Source organism: Tarenaya hassleriana, unplaced genomic scaffold (genome assembly GCF_000463585.1).
Source record: "Tarenaya hassleriana unplaced genomic scaffold, ASM46358v1 Cleome33, whole genome shotgun sequence".
NCBI classification, from domain to species: Eukaryota; Viridiplantae; Streptophyta; class Magnoliopsida; order Brassicales; family Cleomaceae; genus Tarenaya; species Tarenaya hassleriana.
The window spans coordinates 992,038-1,015,215 of NW_010966459.1; the positions used below are offsets into that span (position 1 = coordinate 992,038).

Genomic DNA, 23,178 nt, shown 5'->3' on the forward strand with positions numbered 1-23,178 from the left:
CGGCGGCGGTAGGGGCGGGGGCGACCCGTACCCGACCCATCCCAGGCCAACTCCTGACGAGTGCCGAGCAGTGAGGGACGTTCTCTTGTCTCTCCACGGCTTCCCTCCCGAGTTCGCCGGTCACCGCCGCCGGAGACTCCGGTCGCTCTCCGATGTGGACGGAGGAACCGATTGCGATCGCCATTCTACGGATACGGAGGAGGATGAGAGTGTGCTTGATGGGCTTGTTAAAACGCTTCTGTCTCAGAACACCACCGAGGCCAATTCCCTAAGGGCTTTTGCTTCTCTCAAAGCTGCGTTTCCGACATGGGAAGATGTGAGTTTCTTCGACATTGTGTGGATGTTTCTCCTGTTGATCTCTAGGGTTCATGGGTTTTCTGGGTTTAGGAAGATTTGGTTGGGAGATACAATACAAGACTTAGGTTTTGTGATGGTTTATGATGTGGTTCACTTAGAATCTTTGGATGGTTCTCACAAGAAACAATGCCATGGACGTGAACAAGACATTGATCCATGAAAAGGTTTAGGCCTTTAGCTCGTCACTTATTGCAATCCCTTTTCTTTGAACTCTTTGTAGTTATGAGATGAGCAAATCATCTGGTCAGAGATTATGTTATGTCCAACCACTTGCTTTCTCGTTGTGTCTTTTTAACACTCTTCGTCTCTCTTCTCCCTGTCTGCTTTTCTCTGCACCATGTTTGGTTTATGCTTCCTTGTTATAGGTTCTTGTTGCTGATCTTAAATCTATCGAGGATGCTATAAGATGTGGAGGTTTGGCCCCCAAAAAAGCTGCGTGTATCAAGAACATATTGGCCCGTCTGCACAGCGAGAAAGGCAAGTTATGCTTGGAGTACTTGCGAGGTTTATCGGTAGATGAAGTCAAAACCGAGCTCTCTCGTTTCAAAGGCGTCGGCCCGAAAACGGTAAACGAGACTACTACTACTACTACTACTACTAATCCATTGTTGTGGATAGCTACTGTTACTGTTAACCACACGGTATTCTTGTCCATGGGACAAGAACATAAGAAAACTGACCAAGAATGGCTGTCTGAACTGAATGACAACAGGTTTCTTGTATTCTAATGTTCAATCTCCAGCACAATGATTTCCCAGTTGACACTCATGTGAGTATCTAACTAATCTAACACATTGCGATATCTTCCTTTCTCGGGTTTAATCGGATTTAGTTCTCACTGTAATAAAGAAAACCCTGAAACAGGTATTCGAGATCTCGAAGACGATGGGTTGGGTTCCAGCAATGGCAGACAGGAACAAGACTTATGTTCATCTGAACAGAAGGATCCCAGATCTGCTAAAGTTTGATCTGAACTGTCTATTGTACACACACGGTAAGCTCTGCACCGGATGCAAGAAGAACAACTCTTCTAAATCCAAAGGGAAAGTAGCTTCATCTCTTGATGATGATGATGATGATGATGGTGGTGATTGTCCTCTTTTGAATCTTGATGTAAAGACCCTGAATCCAAATGGTTAATGTGATGAACTTATAATGAATGGCAATGGCATGCAGCCATGACATCATTTCATGAGGTATCCATCCATTCGCATTTATTTGCATGATATCTACATGTAACAGTAGTTTTAATTGTTGATGGTCCATATAACATTATTCTAGGCTTCTAGCAGCGTGTCTGCTCAATTCAGAGTTTCATTTAGGTGGATGGATTTTAATCACGTGCAGATTTCTGTTTCTTCTTGTTTTGTTTTAAAAATCATTTGTTATTGATTCTTAGAATAATATAAGGATTTTCAATTTTTTTAAAAAAATATCTAGATTTTTTTACTAATACTGAAAATCATTAATTTTACAAAGACTTCCAATAAATTATACAACATTTGACATTTTTTTTATTTGACTTATATTTTTCCAAAAAAAAATCTTTATTAAATTCCGTGTTTTTTTAATGTTATTGTAAAATTCATAATTTTAAACTGAAATCGAAAAAATTGGCCTCTTATTTTTTAAACTTAAAATTTTAACAAATTCGTATAATCACGAGATTTTCTTTATTGATTTATTTTACGAAAATGTTATCTTGAAAGGAACAATTAATTTGTATTTATGAACAAAATGACTTTGATTTAAGCAGAGATTCTTCGGAGTCTTTTTCGCCAAAACGCGGTTTCTGTGGGCCCCGTCTTACCGAACTTCAGACACCTCACCGTCTTTATCATTTACTCAAAAACTGCATGTCCTTTTTTTGTATCCTTTTGTTCGCAGGATAGACGACACCCACCCAGCGCACCCACCATCCCCCAAGAGCTGTTGAGGAAGGAAGATTTTCATGGTGAATAATAAAAAGCCAAGATACGGATTTTTTTTCGTAGATCATATTACGACAACCCTCTTCTTGTTTCCTTGTATCTTTCCTTAAAATCTTATCTCTCGGAGATAACCACGAGCACAATCCGTTAAATGACCTCGATTTTCTGGGTTATACACCGGCTCTTTCTCGAATTCGGTCGCTGCATCTCCGTGTTCTTCGCCGTGGGTGTCGGAAAATGTCGCAGAAGAGGCATTCGGAGCAAGGGAAAAGTCGATATGAGGCTGGTTCGCCCGAGGATAAGCGCAGAAGATTCAGAAGGTGAGTTGTTCTTCGCGCAATTTTTCCTTCTTCTCGTCTGGTCTAACTCAAAATTGTTTTAGGGTTTGATTTAGATAGCATCTGCTGGATAGGTGGAATCAGTAAGAATCTTTGCGTGGGTTTAATCTATCTTAATGTTCGGATTTACAATCATGGTAACGCGTGCCACTGGTGTTCTATATGTTACATCATTTTGGGCCTTTAACAGGACGGTTTCTGCCATGATTACTCGGTTCTTTGTCATTGATTATATTCTAGATGGGTTAAATACTGGGTTCTCTTTGTGAAGGTTAAAACTGGGTTTCGTTTCGGTTTGTAAAAGACTGATGCTTTTGGAGAGATGAAGTGTTTTGAAAGAGAGAAGTTGTAGTTTGTCTATCGGTTTGCTTGGTTTTGATGTAAAATGTCTATGGAAATGAAGTTTGGGTTTGCCAGTCACTTGCTGTTGGATACAGTGCTTCCTGTGGAGTTTTAATTTTTACGGTTGCTTGATACTAAGCATCGCCATTTCTTGAAATTTTAGGTGCTCTTGTCTGATAACTACTTTTGTTTGACATTAAAGGATCCTACTTTGGAAGGCTTCTGTTCTTGCAGTTAACATCTTCTTGCCCATAAAATAGAAAATCATAAGGGCTTGCTTATGTAAAGAAGCAAAACATGTATTTTGTTTGTAGCTGCTAGTGCTTAACCTTTGTGCCCAGATGTGGAATCCCCCACGGTTATCTGCATTTCCGATGCATGGAACTTGAGTAGAGCGAGGAATCAAGGGCATTCTTTTGGATGCATTCTTTTCCCTCTAATGTTTTGGAGGGCAATGATTTATGTTTAAAACGAAAGAGTACAAGAAAAACTGTAATTCTTGTTCTGAAAGGTATTAACTTTCAGAAGAGTATCAATACTGCCAAAGTGGGATCAGTTTCTAAGCTCTTTATCATCTGTTTGTCAAATCACAATTGGTTTGTTCTCTGATATAGGCTCTGTGTATTCTACATCTAATTATGTGTCCAAATTTAGTGTGGTTCAGGAGGTGATGAGATTGCAGACTGTCAAACATTTGCTAGAACCGGTTCTTGAGCCCTTGATCCGCAAAGTGGTATGTATCAGTAAATATCATGGTTTAAAACTAATCTTTAAAAAAAAAAAATTCTCTCTTATTACCTGTTTTTAAGACTGGGTTTGGACTCAAGATCTTTGGTAATTTAAATGATTAATTCGACAATATCATCTGATACAGGTGAAGGAGGAAGTTGAATTGGCTCTTGGAAAGCATCTGACTGGCAAAAAATGGTGAACTGCTTTCCAATCTACTCTTCATTCTCCACCAATAAGACACCTAAGTAAATGATCAAAAATTACTTTTCGGGATTTGAATTTAAATATACTTCTTCATGTTCATCATTGTTCAGGATTTGTGAGAAAGAGACGCTTGCTTTGGAGTCAAGGAACCTACAGCTCAAGTTCTTGACTAACCTATCGCTTCCCGTGTTCACTTCGGCCCGGATAGAGGGAGATGATAGTCAAGCTATAAGAATCGGATTGATTGAACCATCAACTGGTCAAATAGTCACTTCTGGACCTGGATCATCTGCAAAAGTGGAAATCGTTGTTATTGAGGGTGATTTTGATAGCGATAGCCATTGGACGGTTGAGGAATTCAGTAATAACATTGTAAGAGAGAGAGAGGGGAAAAAACACCTACTCAACGGGGAAGTATTTGTGGTTCTTAACGATGGGATCGGTGTTATGAGTGAAATTTCATTTACAGATAATTCTAGCTGGACGAGGAGCCGGAAGTTCAGACTTGGGGCAAGAATGGTGGATCAGTTTGATTTTGTAAAAGTTAAAGAGGCAACAACAGAATCTTTTATTGTTAGGGATCACCGAGGAGAATGTAAGTAATACTCCTCTTTTGTTGCATTTCATGTATCATAGTTTCTGTCATTGCATTTCATGCATTTGGACTCCAAAACTCTTAATCTGGTTTATGCAACTGCATGTGAAGTAAGAGGATCATAGCTTTCGGGGTTCTCTTACTCTATGAGTTCGTTTGGGGATCTCTCAGCAAGGTGAAGTAATTGGGTTTTGTTTTGTGTTGTAGTGTACAGAAAGCATCATCCTCCTTCACTATTTGATGAAGTGTGGAGATTGGAAAAGATAGGCAAAGATGGAGCGTTTCACAAGCGTTTGGATCGAGAAAATATAAAAACTGTCAAGGATTTCTTGATTCAATTCTACTTAAACCCTCCAAACCTCCGGCACGTAAGATTATCTTTCTTCTTCTAGTATACTATCTGTGGTTTCAGAATTGAGCTGCTGTTCTTGCTTCTTTTTCTTTTGGGTGGACTTTAACCTTCCATTCTAAAGATGGTTAACTCGTCAAATGTTTACCATCTTTCGAAACTGTAAACACAATGAATATAGAGTTTTTAGAAAGAAGAAAGACCAAAGCTGTAATATAGTTAAATATAAGGTGTTGGGTGAAGCTGGATTAAATGTAATGTTGTGGTATGATGATGTTCTGCAGATACTCGGACCGGGTATGTCTGCAAAGATGTGGGAAGTTACTGTGGAACATGCTCAGACATGTGTGCTTAATGGTAGTGTTCATGTCTACTGTCCTCTTGCCTCTCAAAAGAAATCAGGCGTTGTCTTCAACACCGTGGCTCAAGTCCTGGGGATGCTCAAGGAATTTCAGTATATTCCTACTGAAACCCTAACGGAGGCTGAAAAGGCATGAATTATAATCTGTTTTTTTCTTTGTTCCTTAGTGTGCATAGGTGTGGATTTACGTTTCTTTTTTCTTTTTCTTTCTTGACGTGATTTTCTGATCAGGTGCAAGCTCGGGGGATGGTGATTGCTGCATTGAGTCACCCCGATGAAGTAATCATGTATCCCGATGAGGCTTCTTTGATGGGAGAACTTTTACAAAATAACATGGTATCAGCTTCGAACTCCTCAGCAATGGCTACTTCTGGTGCAAGAAATGTAATGGTGGCTTCTCAAAATGTTGATGGGTTTGATTACCCTGGTGCTACAATGGCCGGCTTGGATATCTTTGACCTGCAAACTCTTCAAGATTCAGGACCTGTTAGGTGTTCTCCTCAAGCACCGGCAGCAGGACAGTACACCATAGAAGCAACTCCACAAGCCTTAAGCGATGATTACCATCTCCGGTATCTAACCAACAGCCCCAATCCTCAGTGCTGTCAGAGTCTAGTTTTAGAAGAATCGCAAGCCGATCTTCAGAGCATGCTTGATGGGTTCATGTCACAACAGCCTCTTCATTCAGATGTAGCTGTGGAGAAGGCCCAGAGAAGATGGACAAAGCTTTTCAGTGTCCTGAAATGGCTCTCTGTTCGGAAATTGGTGGCTCTCAGAAAAACCCACCCTCAAGTAAACTCTGAAACCTAGCCCCGTCCCTGAACAGATCGAGCCAGTGTGTATATATATACAAAGCTCTGTTTTTTCGTCAGCCAGAGGCGAAAAAAAACAGAAGGGTTCCTTTTTTTAAGCCCCTAGTGTTGTGGTGAAGCTGGTGAATATTTTGAACTTGCAGGTTTTTGCCATGACAGAGAAGCTCTCTGTCTTCGGAATCAAGAAGTTTGATGCTTCTGGTCTGGTTCTATGTTTTGTGACAGTTGTTAGTGTCTGAAACTTGTGAATATCCATCCATTTTGGTCTGATTCTATGTTTTTTTTTCTCCATAGTTGGATTCAAATGAAACGAAGCTTGCGGATTCGTTTTGTTTTCTCAAGTTCATTCTTGAAATTTTGGAGGCTACATAACGTGCCAATTGCTCTTTCCTTGACAATTAACTCATGTGAGGCCGTGATTGTAAATTAAATTGTTGTGGGGTTAAAATGAAATGTTTCCATAGTTTTAAGCACGAAATGAAAATATGAAATTAAAGTTTTTCTACCATAAGTACTGTGTGAACTTTTCAAGATGTTTGGTTTGGCCTCGTTTCTTTTCCGTCGTCGTTATCTTCGTCCTATTTCTTTGATCTTTCTTCCTCGTCGAAAATGGCGTTTTTTCTCAACAACAACTCAATCTCATCACACTTTCGATCACACCCCAAGGTATGGAAATCGAATCTCGTTACTGGATTCGACGGATTCACTTGATCTGTGACGAATCATTTTCCTCCTCTGAAATTTTTGCAGAAGACTGATGATGCCTTAGCTCTGTCTAAGAGAGGGTTTCACGTTGAGCCTGGGGCTCGCGAGAAAGCTGTAAGGATTCGATTTCGTGTTTTGTTGTTAGGGTTTTTTTTGTTTATTCCTTGTTCTGATTTTGCTTCATTTTGATGAACTTGGGGTCGGGTCGAAGCGAATTTGGACTCAAATTGATGGTTGATTCCATCTAATTCCTTGTTCTTTCTTGCTGAATCGGCTGTTTTAATTGATCGAATTCTCGTGCAGCTCTTGGCGGAGGATGCAGCTTTGAGGAGATTCAAGTCGCATAAGAAGGGTGTACACAGAGTGAAGAAGATTGGAGATGTACTCACCATTGTGGTTGTTGCAGGTAGAAGATGAGTTTCATACTCTTGTTCTGATAATCGATTTGGGAAGATGAAAAAAAGATCATCTACTATCGGTTTGTTTATATCTGAATGCGATTTTCACTGGTATGCTTAGTTGTTCTCTGCTTTTCCACTGTGATTCTTCAATGGTGGAATCTGACTGCTCAACTGTCTAGAAAACTAACAACGATATTATCTTCAGTTTGATGGACTTCACCGTCTGGCCAGACATTTGTTACAATGTAATGTGATTGAGCTTTGAAAGTGCGATTGAATCTTCTGTTCCATTAGTATTATCAGATCATCTAGGGTCTAGGATTGAATTCATAAGCAATATATTTATATATATATATATATCCTGAACCGGAATTGGGAAGTTTTCAGATTGTTTGCCGTTATCTGATTCATGTGGGTTTAGGATTTTGTCTCTCTTCTCTCCACATGGTTTCTTTGTTTGGTTGATTTCAGGATGCTGCTATGAAATCTATGTCAAAACAATGATGAAAGAAGGCGCTCGGGAACAATGAGACTGTATGCCCTGTTATACATTGTCTTCTTAACTGTCGGAATAAAGTCTATATTCTTGAGTTGTTTCTTTTTCGACGTCTGAATAAGTGGACACAGAAAAAGACATTGTTGCGAAATGCAAGAATAACGAGCAAGAGCAAGGTGGTGGTTGCTTTGTTTCTCATGTTATTGGTTCCCTCTGCAGTCTGAATGTTTTTTGGGAGATTCTGTGTGACATATGTGTTTGTCAAGGATTTGGATGAAAGTTTCTGATGGAAGTGTTGCATAGTGGTTTCCTAGGGGCCCAAATGTAGAAGAATAAGCTTATGGATATTCCAGGATACCCATATAACTTGATTGAAGCTATGTCTAACATTTTTGGGTATGCCATTCCGTCGAAGTTTCTAACCTTTGCTTCCAGGTCTGGTAAAGGGTCTGATGAGGCATGGTCCAAGAGGTCAATATGATCAGGTGTAGCTTCTTAATTTAGTGATAGATAGCTAAGGGAGTTCATTTAAGACCACTGGGTGCCCATTAACAACCTTTGAAAGGAGAGCATGCTTTGGTGTTTAAAGCATATATGATGAGTGGTGAGGCTAATAATAACATTTTTCAACTATGTTATTGTATGGCAGATCCCTTGCTTGGTTAAGGTATGTGAAAAGTTTTTGTTTGCATTTCCAGCTAACTATTATCTTTGTAACAGGACGCAAAGTGTCTGTTCCATCCCGAATTCGAATATCAAGTTTGGAGAGGGAGCGTTTAATCCAAATCACATGGCTAAATCCCGGTACGGGAATTAGTCTGGACCTTGGTTCATGATATCCGATTATAAAAAAAAAACTCTTGTAGATATGTGTATATCCACCAACCTCTTACGGATTATGATGAAATTGTTGCATCATCTCAGGTGAGGTGAGTCAGATTTATTTTTCTTCCTATAGTTGGGTTTGGGTTTCATCAGATTGAACCTTATATATATATATATATATATATAATAGGCTCGAGTGGACTTTGTGAGTCTTTGACTATAACGGCTAGTTTTTATGGTATCGTCATGTGAATGAAGCATGTCTTTCTTCATTTTTGGATTTAGTCATTTTTGGCCATCACGTGAATGAAATCTCTCTCCTCCCATGCCCTGTCGTATGACATTATTAAAAGCTCCTTTATGTATACAACTATACATCTGTATAAATAACTTTTGTTTCCACTAGTTTTCACTTTTACCACTTGTTTTCCCTTTGGGGGACTTTATCAAATGTTTACTTCAGGTCACGGAAGGCTAAATTCATTCAGCTTTTTCCCCAAACATTGTTTATCTCTTCGCCCCCTTTAATTATACTGTCTTTTGGCATCCTATTTGTTTTTTTTTTTGTATATTTATTTATTTGCTCATATATGAAAAGATTCTAATTTGATAATTCTATAATCTTGAGAATATCATCATTGTTATTGTTCACAAGTCACAACCATTCTTGCGATATTTATACCGAACACCTACCCAAAACAAATATTTTATTTGCCCCACTAAGTTATCAACAACACAGCTTCAACAACCAAAGGGAAACTTACAGGGAATAAAAGGAAAAGATTCCGTCAATCCCACTTTTCATAAAACGGTGTCGTATCATTGTGCCCCCGTGAGGAATCCTTTTTATGACACCACTAAAGCGGCACCGTTTTGGAGTCGTCTTCTCTCACGCTCAATAGTACAAATTAAGAGCTCAACTTCACTGACCACCAGCCTCCGTCGCACTTATTTACGCAAATGCCACCGCTTCTTCCCATTCCTCCCGCTCCTCCACCGTCTCCGGAGACTCACTGTTCCGCCTGAGAATTCGGAAGCCATCGGAAAATGGCGAAGAACATGAAGCAGAAGCTCTCGGTGTTGTTATCCAAGCTTGGCGATAGAGACACTTTCTCAATGGCGGCGAAGGAGCTCGAGTCCATTGCCAGAGATATTGATCCTGTCTCCGGAAATCTCCAGCCGTTTATCTCCGTTATACTCTCCGCCGATACCGGAGATAAACCGGCTGTGAGGAAGCATTGTGTCCACTTGCTTTCGGTTTTGTCGCTCTCCCTCCCTCCGAATTCTCTCTCTCCTTTTCTATCTAGGATACTAACGCGCCTCACGCGCCGTCTTCGCGATCCGGACTCTTCCATACGGTCCACATGCGTCGCGGCCGTGTCGGCGCTTTCTTCCCGGACGACGAAGCCGTCATTCGCGTCGGCGTTCCTGAAGCCGTTGTCGGACGGGCTCTTCACTGAGCAGGAGACCAATGCGCAGATCGGAGCCGCGCTGTGCCTCGCGGCGGCGATCGACGCGGCGCCCGATCCTGATCCTGGTCGCCTCGGGCGGGTGCTCCTGCCGAGACTGGAGAAGCTGGTGAAACGCGACGCGTTCAAGGCGAAGGCCGCGGGTCTGGTGGTGATCGGAAGCGTGATTGGCTCCGGTGGTGTTGCCGTGGGTTCCGGCGTATTGAAGGGTCTGGTAGACTGTTTGTTAAGCTTCTTGGGCAACGAAGATTGGGCGGCAAGGAAAGCTACTTCTGAAGCCTTGGCGAGACTGGCCGCCATGGAGAGAGATAACTTAGCCGAGTTCAAGACTAGATGCTTGAAGACGTTCGAAAGCAGAAAATACGACAAGGTTTTCGTTAACTTAATATTCCCTCGAATATACATTTGTTTAATGAAGTATGATCAAGGGTTTCAATCAATTTGTGTTGATTGTGTAGGTGAAAGCTGTAAGAGAAGTGATGAATCAGATGATCGAGGTTTGGAAGCAAGTCCCTGATATATCCGAGGAGACTTCTCCACCCAGATCGAATGCTTCTTCCAAAGGTATTTTGGCCACCCCACTCCTCCATTGTTCTAGTATTAAACCATTGAAGAGTACAGTTTTGGATCTGAGCCTAGTCAAGATTCAAGACAGTCAAATAGTGCCTCAGATGGAGGAAATAGAGAAATCTCTTGCCTTCTTTCCTGATTCTGTGTCAATGCGTCTGTTTTGGACAAGTCTGATGTTTACGTTTGTTTTCTGAATGTGGTCACTGGGACAGATGATGCAAGTGATGGGCGATACCCTTCTGGATCGAAAGTCGCTTCAACTCCCAGTTTCGAATTTGCTGAAACGGGAAGAACTCCTCCAGCAAGCAGATCAACTCCACCCGAGAGCTCGATGGCCACCACGGCTAGACAAAGGAATAACACGAAATGCAGTGAGAAGAAACCACATGTAAGGAGAATGTTGGACTGGAAATCTGGCACTAGTATTCCTAGTATTGCACCCGTTGATGAAGAGAGTGGGCATGGCGAGAAAACAAAGGAACCAAGTCGAACCTATCACAAGGGCTCTCGATGTGCAGCTGCTCCCGCAACAGGACATGTCTTGTCCGAGAGTCAGAAGAGTAACTGCAAGGGCTTCGAAGATTTGTCCTTGATCCGTAATCAGCTTGTTCAGATTGAACAGCAGCAATCCAGTTTAATGGATGTCCTGCAGGTTTGTTTCCAAAGCTTGAAAAGACGCTAACATTTGCAGATGCTCGGATCTCTTTCGTTTTCACTCGGGTCCTGATCATGTCGAAAGATCATAACTCTTTCGTTCTCCTGTTATTATATATAGAGCAGTTCACAAAATGGCATGCGTGCTCTGGAGACACGCGTTCACAGCCTTGAACTTGCATTGGACGAGATCTCCTCTGACTTGGCGGAATCGAATGGGAGGATGACTAATTATTCAGAGAGAATCAACTGTTGCCTGTTTCATGCTGCAGGATTTATTAAGCCCAAATTCTGGAGGAAACTCGATTCCCGGAATCCGGCATCAAGGTTGTCCATTTACGCTGATCCTCCATCTGTTTACCATAATGGAAACGCAGAAACAGTTGGGCCTAACAATGCCGATGGATTTATTGTCAACCCATTAGCTGAGATTCTGTCAGATTCTTTCGCGACAACAGGACCTGCAGGTATGCTGAAACCCTCTGACACAAAATCGATTATGAAGCATTCTTTGTCATACCTGAGAGTCTGAGACCAAACCATAGAGCTCTATTTCGCATTTGCACAGGTCTGCAACGCAACTGAGGGAGGAAGAAGCCTTCAGGTCCCATCGTTGTTCTCGAGCAGCGAAATTCCCAATTGAAGTTCAGATTTTTGATAATTCTTTCCATTGGAATATGGCAAGAACAAAGATCAAAAGGGTCGAGAGCTGAGCTTGGCAAACATACTTGTATATATATGTGTCCCACTGAATCTTTGAATCTTGTGAAATTGTAATCTCACCGTGAAGCCTGTTCTTCCTTAACATTGAACAAAAAAGTTTGGATTTAATCCTCTGTAATGTTCACCTCACCATCATCTTCCATCTATTCAGTTTCAATCATAATCAAGAGAACACTCTCCCCCATCTTCCATGTGAAGCCCTTCATTCTTACCATATGGCTCGGCGTTCGATTGTAAGTACCTAAGCTCACTCCTGTCGTGCTGCACTCTTCCTGTGATCTCCAGACATAACCCGCTGTTTCCAGTTCTGTTCTTGGAGCTGCTGCTTCTGCTTGGCTTCTTGTCAGTCGGACCCGGGTCCATGAAAATCGGTATGAGCCTTGCAGTTGGGTTCGGTTTTATCCTATTCACCTCTTTCTTGTCTGGCGGCCCCAGGATCCTGTTTTTCGACTCCAGTTCTGAAAGATCATCTTCGTTTAGCAGTACCTGCATCATGATGGCTTAGAACAGTCAAGACAAATTCCATGTGCTTGCCTTTATAAAGCATCATTTCGTGTTTGTAGATACCGAACTCTTTTAATTCAGTAATTTCCCCAATATCGGTCAAATCATCGGTTAAAAATTTCATTAAGTACCTTACGGCCAACCAAATCAAATGTCATGACCACTTTGCTTCTTTTGGCGCGTTCAGCTTCTTCAATCTCTTCTCGCTTCTTCCTCAAAAGCTCCTTTTCCTGAGACCATTCAATCTCAAATGAATAAAAGACTAGACAAATGAGAGAGAGAGAGAGAGAAAAGCCGGTATATTCATGGAAAGGATGGATTCTTTACCTCATTAGACAGCCAACTATTGCCCTCAATCTCGTAATAGTCACTCTGGTCATCAATAACCGTTGTACGAGCAGCTGAGTTCCTATCATACTCAACGAGCCTTTTCGCATAAGCTTCAGCTGCTGACTCGGCATCAGATACAGGAGTAAACCCTTCATCCAAACCCGCATAAGTACTTCCATCTTTCAGCACAAGCGCCCCGCAGAAACTGCAAGGCCCTTCTCCCTCTTGCTCGCACACAACTTTCCCGCAAGACAAGCAATTGCTCACTAATCTGTGCCTGCGAGCATGGCATGAACACGGCTTTCCTTGCTGAAAAACTATCGAGCCTTTAGCTGCCTCTGCAAGAGAAATGACTTTTCCTCCCTTCTTCTTCTTGGAATTACCGCCCTTTGCTGCATTCTCCTGGTAAGTAGCCAAGGCAGAATCGTTCCTCGGCTCTGCTTGATTTGCAGGCTGCGTCACCTTCCCAGGTCCACCTTGACGAGCAGAGGGTGCTCCCTCTTTTGGTGCTTTAAATGTATTCTTCGTCCCACTGGAAGCACCATTATCCGACTTGGGCTTTACATACATTTGCAGTCCCGGTGCTGTACTTTCTGTTATTTGGCTGCCTGGATCTGAGTAGCCTCTTCGTTGCAGATATTCTTCGATGATGCCTTTTCCGACTTCTCTTCCAACAATATTCTGAGTAAATTTATGGACAAGGCCAGTCAGATTTACTTTATATAAACAAGATTATATATATATATATCACAACTATTCGTCACAACACAAGAGTTCCAGATAATGGGGGTTGATACAAAAATTTAAATTGTAGAGTCCTCTTAACTAAAGATTGCCCCATAATCATGAAGACATAACCCATCAATCTACTAGAAAACCTCAATTCTGAACACGAAAACTCAAGCATCATTGATCAGACAAAGAAACGGCAGCAAATATCACTATCCCTCGATCGAATCCTAGGATTTCAAACCGATCAGAGAGCTTCTTAACAAAGCATTCTCATCAAATGCAATCAAATCGAATCAGTAACACAACAGAAGGAGCGAAATTTCCCGTAAGAAACCCTACGCGTCAAACCCACAGATCCACAACCATCGAATTCCTAAAAAAACAAATCGAAATCTACGAGGAAACAGTGAATGCAACGGAAACGAGCTTCATAAAAGAATCAGAATAGGAACAGACGGAAATATTACGTCGAGATACTCCTTAGCATCGAGAGGCTGAGCGAGATCGCAATAAGACACGAGACCGGAGATAAGGTCACGATCCAAATCCAAGCCGGAGTCTGTTTTCCGGCAGAGATCCACAAGCGCTTCCTCCAGCCACTGCCCTGCCGTTCCCATCTTTCCCCGATCGAGACGAGAGAGCCTGCAGAAGTGCTTGTCCGGTCAGGTAATTAAACGAACAAACCAGAGGCCAATTAAACCGACAATAACCGGAAAAAACTTAGACCGAACCAGAAAACCGGCAAAACCGTAGAGTGTTGGTAGATGAATCGATTCTCTCAAACATGGGCTCGTATTTTAGGCCCATTAGAGAAACATAATATCATAAAAGTCCAAATAATTTGGGCCTTTTTTTGTCAAAGCCCATTTTTTAAGGTTTTGTCCGGCACAGCACGATCTCACGCCACGTGGCGCCCTTCGATCCGAGACATTGCTCAACCCAAAAACGACAGAGACAACACTTGAAATTGAAGGACTGCCACTGAAGCAAACAAATGTTACATAAAAGAGCATCATTACAAATATATGCCTGGTGACAACAACAATCAGATCGATGATCCAATGGGTTCAACAGTGAATTGATACAGAGAAAAGAATAGGGCTTACAATACATACCTAAAACAGTTAGCTAATTACACGAATATCAGAAGACTATGCAGCTGGGTCGAGTCTTCAATCATCCTGTACCTGCAGCCATTCTCGTTGAGGCCCTCGGCCTCAACCTTCACTGCCTTCTTGCTCTGTCTCTAATATACATTCCTCTCGCCGTCGAGGGGATGATCACCAAGCTGTAAACGCAACACCATTTCTTAGGAAATGAAGCAAAAATCATGGGAAAAAGTCGGCGTTTTTCCTGAGAAAAAGTTAGGAAGGAAAAGAAAAACTCCATCTTTGGTTGATATAAATGTGCAAATCATCAGAAATGGATCTTTTCCTCCAAGGATCAGTAAACCCAGAAAAGTTGCAACTGTTTTTATGGATACTTCAGAAGAAGAAGAAGAAGAAAAAAAATACAAGGATCGGCTTCATTGTTCAGTCAACAAAGGTCATTTGCAAGAGGAGATGTCATGTCTTGGTTTGATAGATGAAAGTTACAAACAAATTCAATCAGATCTCCTTAGTTTCAAGAAAGAAAACCTGGTCTAAAATAAAAGCTTTGGTTTTCGGCATTCAAACCATGAGCCCGGTTAGATACTTACCGGAGCATTGATTCTGTGTGGTGTTTGTCACTTGATATAACGAGATCAAATCAAATCATTCTGAAAGCTCACCTGACAGATGAAATGTTATCGGTTTGGGACTTACATCTCCAGAATGAAAAACTTAAGTGTCGGAACTTGGACCGACTCCTCCGATACTCGAACTAACAACTTCTAGCTTCACTGAGAGAAACTGCAAGCCCGACCGTTGTAGACATAAAATATATCATCCTTAACAGAGAAATAAAAATGTAGATATCCTGAACGTACCTCAACTTGTCGTTCTAATGACTGAATGTAGTTGATAATCTCATCAAGCACAAGAGCTTTACCAATAATCTGGAACATATATGGAAGAATGATGGAACCTACTCAACAGAGAGTATCGAATATTGTAGTTTCAAGTGAAAGATTACACCTAGAGGAATATCAGATACCGTGTTACATCCCGGAACTAGATCTTGAAGAACCTTCATCCTCTCGCCGATCTTCTCTCTTCTAGCCTGCCAAAGGAAAAAACTGGGTATCAAAAGAATTGAACTTGACCAAGAAAATAGGCTTGTTGCCTTAGTGAATTGTTGTATCAAACTGAAATTTGCCCATACACACCGGAAGTTGTTGTCATGATAAAAGATTCGATCAATGACATTATCATAGTTGGTTATCATATGAAGAAATGATTAAGGCGAGAAGCTTTGTGAGAGCATTACTCGCTCTGCTAGACTGTGCCTATCAGTAGCTTGCCCTCGTCTCGCTCTCACGTGAATGTAATCCTTTGGTGGCTCAACTTTACTCTTGTCTTTGGTTTCACCTTCAGGTCTTGTACCATCCCCATTTTCGCTTTCGGATCCAGAAATTTTCCTTTTCTTCTTGCTCGATTCATTCTGCTCATAACCAAAAACAACAAGTCAAGCCTTTTACCACTGAACACACGTGACACAAACGGAAATGCAATATACAAACCACAAGAGCTAAGCTTTAGTTTGTAACCCATTTCACTGCCGGTTTCCTTGTGCTGAGAATCAAGATTAAAAGCACAAATTGGTACAGATAATCCACCATGCAAATATAAAACGAAAGTTAGATAAACAAAGAGGGACAAGCAAAAAAAAAACTAGGAAACATAACACATATATCTTTGGTTTGAGGACCTGATTTACTTTTGGATTCACAGTGTCCATAATCCAGAGGAAATTGAGGCGAGGTTTTTTGTGATGATTAAAGAGAAGAAAACAATTATCGGTGCCAAACTTAACCAGTCAATTGCTTGTAATTTAACTCATAGCACATCACTTTCCAGGCATTAAATGACCAGTCAAGCCAAAAAAGTTGGTCACAAGACAATCAATTAAGGACAGTGATTAAAAAAAACTACGCACAAGAAAAACCTGCCACATAAACCTGTATGCCCAAGATATATAACAACAGGTATTCCAAAGATTGAAAGTAGGACACAACCAATGAGCTTCGACAAAGTCACACAGTGATAAGACGCTGTAAACTTTATACACCAGACACGACTGAAATCAGATCCCTAGCTTGTGCAAAAGCAAACTCACCAATCCATTACCGCTGCTGCTGGAAGAGACCACCTTGAAGATTCGTCCTCGGAGCCCAAATCCTTTCTCTTTCTTCCTCCGCAGCCGCTGCTGTGCCCCGTCACCGTAGATTCCTCCACCGAGATGTCCTTGTTGCCGGAAAACTCAGCCAATCCGCCGCAATTCACCGATAGACGGAACCCAGAGCGGACGCCGTCGTTGGCGGGGAAAGGCCAAATCTCAGAGAGGGTATAGGAAGAAGGATCTGCAGTGGAGAAGGGATATTCGTTCACAAGTGAAGAGTCCATTTCCGACGACGAGGTAAGGGCTCATCCGAAAAAGGGGTTTGACCCAAATTCGAGAAGTACGGAGCTTTGATAAGACTGAAACGAAAGATTCGAGCTTTGCGAGGTCTCAGAGATTTGTCGCGTTTAATGGAGGAGTGCGTGCGTGAGGAGAGAGAGAGAGAGAGAGTTGGCTACGAATGTAAGAATGGAATTTCGAGTTGGAATAATATCTAATCAGACAACCTTTATATTACCCAGAAAAATGAGGATGAATCCACAACACAATTTTACACATATGAATCAAATAAGACTACATTGCCGCCATATTCGTTAACTCGATTCACACCAATCTCCGCGGCTTTCCTGCCCGGAAACCGAATCAGGCTTAGAGTTACGATTAGGGTTAGATTCAGGGAAGAGACGAACCAGAGAGCTTGTTTACGGCGATGGCGGAGAGATTTGAAGTCCTTGAAGGAGAGTTTACGCTCCGGCATTAGCCACCGGCGATAAACATCGGAGACTTTGTGAAGATTGCCCATGATATCGCCACCATTTCCTCCGTTCACGTCCGTCGTCTTCGTTTGCCGTTTTGCCCCTCCGATGCCTGAAGCCGGATAAAAAAGAATTAAACAGCACGATGTTTCTCTTTCAAAAGAAAGACACGTGCGTCGTTTCGGGAGCTCGTAGACGGCACGAGTTTTCTCTGCCATGAATGTCAAAACCACATCGCAAACCATTTTGGGCCTTCAACAATTTGTTGATTTTATTATATGTATAACACGTTAAGAATTAACGCAGTGATTGTAATTGGAAAATTTATATAAATTCGTAAATATTAATGGAAAAAAATAAATCGTGTGTTTTTAATATATTTTTTTACTTGCAAATATAAATTGAATGACTTTATCTATTTATATTTAAACTTTTCTTCTGTATATTTTTATCCTTTAAACATATTTATTTTCTGTAACTAAACTAAAGTCCAATATTTTATTCTATTTTGTGGAAAACATATAAATATATATATATATATTCTATAAATTTCTAACTATCAAACTAAACTTTAATAAAAATAAAACAGATTAATTTTTATAAAATAACACCGTTTATTTTCTCAATATTTACAATACATAGATGATTTGAATAGTCAGCTCAAATTGAAAGTTAAAGAGGAGACACGTGGAAGCAAAGGTGTCACACATGGAGGCCACTTCATCTTTATTCCACTAAAAAGCTCTTTACGTCGGTCTTCGTTAAGATTCCCCCTCCTTTATCACTTTCTTTTCCACATTTTCCCAATTTTTAATACTGTAATATAAAATAACAAATAATAATAATAATTACATTTATTTCCCGTCTACGTTAATTATCATACGCTAAATAGCAAACAAGAAATTATGTTAATTAGTGTATCGAATTTACAATAGTAGTATTTCATAAAATCTTTTTAGTATGTGATTGTCCATGGTACAGTATGTATATATATATATATATATGTGATACTTTTCTAATTTGTCTTCATTAGTTTCCTTATTTGTTTTAAAAATTTGTTGTTGTTTTAAAAACCAAATATCTTATAAATAGAAATGACACCTGTCGTAATATGATAATATTTACCGACTTAATATATGAATATATAATATTGCTTTCTTTTTAATTTTGTTTTATTTTTTCGGTATTTTATAATTTTCCGGAAAGGGTTCTTTGCTTTTTAAGTTTGTGCTCATCCTAAAAAGAAAATTTTCATTTTTATTACAATGAATATTTACTATTTGTATACTTCCCTCGTTAGATTTTTAAAAAATGTACCTTTTGTTTTCAGTATATAATCATTATATATGAAGATTTTCCTTATTTATGTAGAATTTTTTTATGCAAAAATAATCAACAAATAACCCAAAATATAATTTATATGTTGCAACTGCCATCGGCGTTACATACAGTTCGACTTTGACCAAATTCATTCCACCTCCATCGATAATTATATGCTCAATCTCTTATAATTATTTAAAAATCGTATATAAATTAGTCAATGTTACATTATGTTTTTATAAATAAAGACGTGTGATTTTTTTTTTTTGGTTGTCCTCAAATCCACAACTCATAATATAATATCGAAGCATAATTTTTTATAGTTCAAGAGAAAATAAAAGGAATGTTTACATATTTTTGCTTTATTTATTGGCGAGGTTTCCTTTTGAAGTAATTATAAAATATTGTACTAAAAATTAAATAACATCTATTATTGATTAATGCCTTCGAGAGAATCCTTTGATTCATGTCATCACCCTGTAATTATAAATTAGATACTAATTTATTCTATAATCTAAAAAAATATCAACTATTAATTTGGACAATGTATTTTATTTAGTTTACATCATAATTAAAACAAAATAACAAAATATTTTGTATTAAATTAGACAGATGAAGATTTTTTTGGATTTGATTTTCATTATTTTAAAACGCAAAAATTATATACATACACTAAATGAATTCTATTTGATTTTTTAATTTTTATTGTAACTTATTTATATTTATATATGTTATTTATGTTCTAAAAATACAACGAATCTATAAGATGAAAATTTATAAAAACTAAAATAAAAACGAATATGCCAAGACGGGGGCTATTGGGGAGCGTCAGCAGCGGGGCTCCCTCTCTCTTCCGCCACTTCTCTTCCTTCCTTTCCCCTTCCGTCTCCTCGTGCTGACGCGTTTTTCCTCTCGTTCTCTCTAGAAGAACAATTTCGTTCGGCTTCCGTATCCCGTTCGTCGTAGTTTCGTGTTATCTCTGCGGATTTTTCTCTTCTACTCCGCCCTGAAGAATTCTTGATTTCCCTTCGTTTTTTCCTGCGAATTCTGGGTGTTCTTCTTCAAGTTCTCTCTTTGAATTCCTTGTACAATTGGGTTCTTATTCCTGTTCAATCATCGTGATTTCTTCCAGAAAAAGTTTTGATTTTTCAGCGTCAGAATTCGTTCTTGTCCTCCCGGCGACTAAAGACAGCTATTTAGTTACCGGTAGAATTTGGATTACCTGGTTTGATTTTGATCTGAAGAGGAGGGAAGGGGGAGGCGGGTAAGGAAGAAGAAGGAGAAGGGGAGATGAAGAGGCCCAAGTTATCGAAGCTAGAGAGGATGGACAAGTTCGACATGTTCATTTCTCTTAGCAAGCAGAGATCGGTGCAGATATTAATGACGGTCGGGCTACTGTACATTCTTCTCGTCACGCTCGAAATCCCCTTCGTCTTCAGAACCGGGTTCAGTTCCTTGTCTCAGGACCCGATAACCCGACCCGAGAAGCTCGGAAGCGAGCGGGAACTGCAAGAGAGACGATCTCCGAATCGTCCCTTGAAGAGCCTGGTCTACCAGGAGGAATCTGAACCGCCTTCTAGGGTTTGGGTATCAGATGGGAGAAGTCGCCCTCAGATTCTGTCCGGTCTGAGATTCGATTACGAAACATTCGACCCGAATAGCAAAGATGGGTCCGTGGAGCTCCACAAATCCGCCAAAGTAGCTTGGGAAGTTGGTCGGAAGCTTTGGAAAGAGCTCGAGTCTGGGAAAACAGAAAAAACCGTGGAGAAGGAGAAGAAGGAGAAATCTGAAAGACATGGGTCGAGTTCATGTCCGAACTCGGTCTCCTTGTCCGGATCGGATCTTTTGTCACGCGGGAACCTCATGGAGCTTCCATGCGGGCTAACACTCGGATCACACATCACCGTGGTGGGGAAACCACGGGCTGCTCACTCGGAAACCGACCCGAAAATATCAGTGTTGAAGGAAGGAGACGAAGCCGTGAAGGTTTCTCAGTTCAAACTGGAGTTGCAGGGATTGAAAGCAGTGGATGGGGAGGAACCGCCACGGATCCTCCATTTCAATCCAAGGCTTAAGGGCGATTGGAGCGGTAAGCCTGTGATCGAGCAGAACTCTTGTTACCGGATGCAATGGGGCTTGGCGCAAAGGTGCGAAGGCTGGAGGTCTGGGGATGATGAAGAGACCGGTGAGTATATTGATTGATGCATTTGTCTTTCATGTTTTGTTTTTGCTTGATGCCTCAATTGCACGCTAAGTATGGAAGAATGTCCTTTTCGTCTGGATTCCCATCCAAAAATCAAAACTTTGAGACAATTAGAAACCTTTTTTCGTATGTTAATTGATCGATGGCTTGGAGTGAAGAAACCCATTTGAATTTACTCTGTGTTTGCTAGAATCTGAAAGAATGGCCTTTAGAAGAACACAATCCCATGTATCTTTTGTAGAAGCTGAAAGAACAGTTTCTTTCTTTCATTGCGGTTTGAGCGTTTAGCCATTGAGGACAAGAAAGTTAAGAGCTACTCTATCGAACTCGTTTACCTACAATTGGCTACTTCTGGATTCTGGTTTCTGTCAGCATCTTTCCCAGTGTTTTTTAGCTGCCAAATGGAGTGTAATTATTCTGAAATTGCTTGCAGTTGACGGTCAGGTTAAATGCGAGAAATGGGTTCGAGATAATGATTCTTCTAAAGAAGAGTCGAACAGGGCGGCGACATGGTGGCTCAGTCGTCTGATGGGTCAGACTAAAAAAGTGACTGTAGATTGGCCTTTTCCGTTCAAGGAGGACAAGCTTTTCGTGCTTACACTCAGCGCCGGCCTTGAGGGTTATCACGTTAGTGTTGACGGGAAACATGTTACGTCTTTCCCTTACCGAACCGTAAGTGATATCACGTAAACTCGTTTCTGTTTTTTTTTTCCCTTGGTTTTGGTCTGTTTACGAGTATTGATCCCATGCATTTAGCTAAAATCATACATGGGTGTTTGGCCATTATGAAGGGATTTACGCTTGAGGATGCTACTGGGCTAACTGTTAACGGGGACATAGACGTCCACTCGGTTTTTGCTGGTTCTCTCCCGATGTCACACCCTAGTTTTGCTCCTCAGAAGCATCTCGAGTTCTCGAGCAGTTGGCAGGCCCCACATGTACTCGATGGGCAAGTTGATATGTTCATCGGCATCCTTTCCGCGGGTCACCATTTCGCGGAGCGGATGGCGGTGAGGAGATCTTGGATGCAACATAAACTTGTGAAATCTTCCAAAGTAGTGGCTCGGTTCTTTGTTGCATTGGTAAGTTTGGTTCAGTTAAAACTAATCTTTTTTCGTGTTCCATACGTATCTTATCTATGCTGGAATTTGGTATTTGAACAGCATTCGAGAAAGGAAGTGAACGTGGAGCTGAAAAAGGAAGCGGAATTCTTCGGGGACGTAGTTATAGTGCCTTACATGGACAACTATGACTTGGTTGTCCTGAAAACCGTAGCAATCTGCGAATACGGGGTGAGTGCCTGAAGAACTTACTCGGTCAAGATTTCGATTCTTGATATTTTCGAATCAGTTACGGTAAAAAGTCGCCCTCCTCGTGCTTGCAGACCCATAGATTCTCTGCTAAATACATCATGAAATGTGACGACGACACATTTGTACGAGTGGATGCCGTTCTTAGCGAAGCGACGAAAGCACCGTTGGATCGGAGCTTATACATTGGCAACATCAATTATTATCATAAGCCCCTTCGCGAGGGTAAATGGGCTGTTACATATGAGGTAAAATGATGAACAGAAAGGACATTAAATCCGGCATCTTTTTTTCCCGAAATCATTCTGCTGGTGGGGAAACATATGTATCGAAAACTTGTCCAGGTTAAAGACTCTGTTTTTATCTCTCGGGTTTTTCCAGGAATGGCCGGAGGAAGACTATCCACCGTATGCCAATGGCCCGGGCTACATATTGTCGACGGATATCGCAGGCTTCATCGTGAGAGAGTTTGAGAAACACAGATTAAGGGTATCAAACATAAACTAATCTATGATTGCCCGAGAAGAGAATATTGCTTATTATTACAGACAAAGAATCTAAATCCATGAACTACGAATGCACTTCTTGTATTGATCTGCAGTTGTTCAAAATGGAAGATGTGAGCGTGGGAATGTGGGTGGAACAGTTCAACAACAGCACAAAGCCAGTGGATTATCTGCACAGCCTGAAGTTCTGTCAGTTCGGTTGCATAGAGAACTACTTAACGGCGCATTACCAGTCGCCGAGACAGATGATCTGTTTGTGGGACAAGCTGTTGATGACGAGCAAGCCTCATTGCTGCAGCATGAGATGACAATGGTGGGTTTGTCTTCTTGTGTTTTTCTGTTTCTGTTCGTTGGTTGTAAGAAAGGAACAAAAAAGTAGAATTCGAAGAGCGG

The 23,178-nt window shown here is 40.8% G+C and overlaps 6 protein-coding genes and 1 pseudogene across 11 annotated transcripts in view; 5 read left to right on the top strand and 2 right to left on the bottom strand.

The window, feature by feature from the left end:
- The window catches only part of LOC104821441 (putative DNA glycosylase At3g47830), a 2,183-nt gene extending 625 nt beyond the window's left edge, over positions 1-1,558 (top strand). Inside the window, exons 2-5 of the mRNA XM_010552328.2 lie at positions 22-316; positions 723-923; positions 1,070-1,126; positions 1,222-1,558. Of these exons, the coding sequence (XP_010550630.1) occupies positions 22-316; positions 723-923; positions 1,070-1,126; positions 1,222-1,497 (829 nt within the window). The 3' untranslated portion in view covers positions 1,498-1,558. The remainder of the gene's footprint in view (positions 1-21; positions 317-722; positions 924-1,069; positions 1,127-1,221) is intronic.
- Positions 1,559-2,245: 687 nt separating this feature from the next.
- LOC104821443 (calmodulin-binding protein 60 A) lies at positions 2,246-6,362 on the top strand. 2 transcript variants are annotated; one of them, XM_010552330.1, is made up of 7 exons: positions 2,246-2,608; positions 3,623-3,701; positions 3,843-3,895; positions 4,015-4,499; positions 4,707-4,867; positions 5,133-5,339; positions 5,441-6,362. In XM_010552330.1, the coding sequence occupies exons 1-7, from the start codon at positions 2,526-2,528 to the stop codon at positions 6,017-6,019; spliced, it is 1,647 nt and encodes a 548-aa protein (XP_010550632.1). In that variant the 5' UTR covers positions 2,246-2,525; the 3' UTR covers positions 6,020-6,362. The 2 variants fall into 2 exon arrangements, with proteins under 2 accessions (XP_010550632.1, XP_010550633.1); XM_010552331.1 differs by having other exon boundaries at positions 2,520-2,608; positions 3,633-3,701.
- Positions 6,363-6,537: 175 nt separating this feature from the next.
- Positions 6,538-8,720, top strand: LOC104821444 (succinate dehydrogenase subunit 7A, mitochondrial-like). The gene is made up of 5 exons (XM_010552332.2): positions 6,538-6,687; positions 6,772-6,840; positions 7,030-7,132; positions 7,599-8,227; positions 8,344-8,720. Exons 1-4 carry the CDS (start codon positions 6,631-6,633, stop codon positions 7,655-7,657), a joined length of 288 nt encoding a protein of 95 aa, XP_010550634.1. The 5' UTR covers positions 6,538-6,630; the 3' UTR covers positions 7,658-8,227; positions 8,344-8,720.
- A 370-nt stretch (positions 8,721-9,090) lies between these two features.
- On the top strand, positions 9,091-11,993 carry LOC104821446 (microtubule-associated protein TORTIFOLIA1-like). 5 transcript variants are annotated; one of them, XM_010552338.2, is made up of 5 exons: positions 9,094-10,287; positions 10,376-10,481; positions 10,700-11,139; positions 11,414-11,608; positions 11,687-11,780. In XM_010552338.2, the coding sequence occupies exons 1-4, from the start codon at positions 9,496-9,498 to the stop codon at positions 11,564-11,566; spliced, it is 1,491 nt and encodes a 496-aa protein (XP_010550640.1). In that variant the 5' UTR covers positions 9,094-9,495; the 3' UTR covers positions 11,567-11,608; positions 11,687-11,780. The 5 variants fall into 5 exon arrangements, with proteins under 5 accessions (XP_010550641.1, XP_010550640.1, XP_010550639.1 ...); XM_010552337.2 differs by having other exon boundaries at positions 9,095-10,287; positions 11,710-11,993; XM_010552335.2 differs by having other exon boundaries at positions 9,097-10,287; positions 11,263-11,608; positions 11,687-11,993.
- Positions 11,857-14,167, bottom strand: LOC104821445 (activating signal cointegrator 1). Its single transcript, XM_010552334.2, has 4 exons — positions 13,898-14,167; positions 12,696-13,379; positions 12,500-12,598; positions 11,857-12,350 (listed from the first exon to the last, which is right to left on the bottom strand). The coding sequence occupies exons 1-4, from the start codon at positions 14,045-14,047 to the stop codon at positions 12,018-12,020; spliced, it is 1,266 nt and encodes a 421-aa protein (XP_010550636.1). The 5' UTR covers positions 14,048-14,167; the 3' UTR covers positions 11,857-12,017.
- Positions 14,168-14,389: 222 nt separating this feature from the next.
- LOC104821447 lies at positions 14,390-17,691 on the bottom strand (annotated as a pseudogene).
- Positions 17,692-19,579: 1,888 nt separating this feature from the next.
- Positions 19,580-23,178, top strand: part of LOC104821448 (hydroxyproline O-galactosyltransferase GALT6) — a 4,260-nt gene continuing 661 nt past the window's right edge. Inside the window, exons 1-7 of the mRNA XM_010552341.1 lie at positions 19,580-20,951; positions 21,403-21,641; positions 21,761-22,051; positions 22,133-22,261; positions 22,354-22,527; positions 22,661-22,768; positions 22,881-23,098. Of these exons, the coding sequence (XP_010550643.1) occupies positions 20,057-20,951; positions 21,403-21,641; positions 21,761-22,051; positions 22,133-22,261; positions 22,354-22,527; positions 22,661-22,768; positions 22,881-23,093 (2,049 nt within the window). The 5' untranslated portion in view covers positions 19,580-20,056 and the 3' untranslated portion in view covers positions 23,094-23,098. The remainder of the gene's footprint in view (positions 20,952-21,402; positions 21,642-21,760; positions 22,052-22,132; positions 22,262-22,353; positions 22,528-22,660; positions 22,769-22,880; positions 23,099-23,178) is intronic.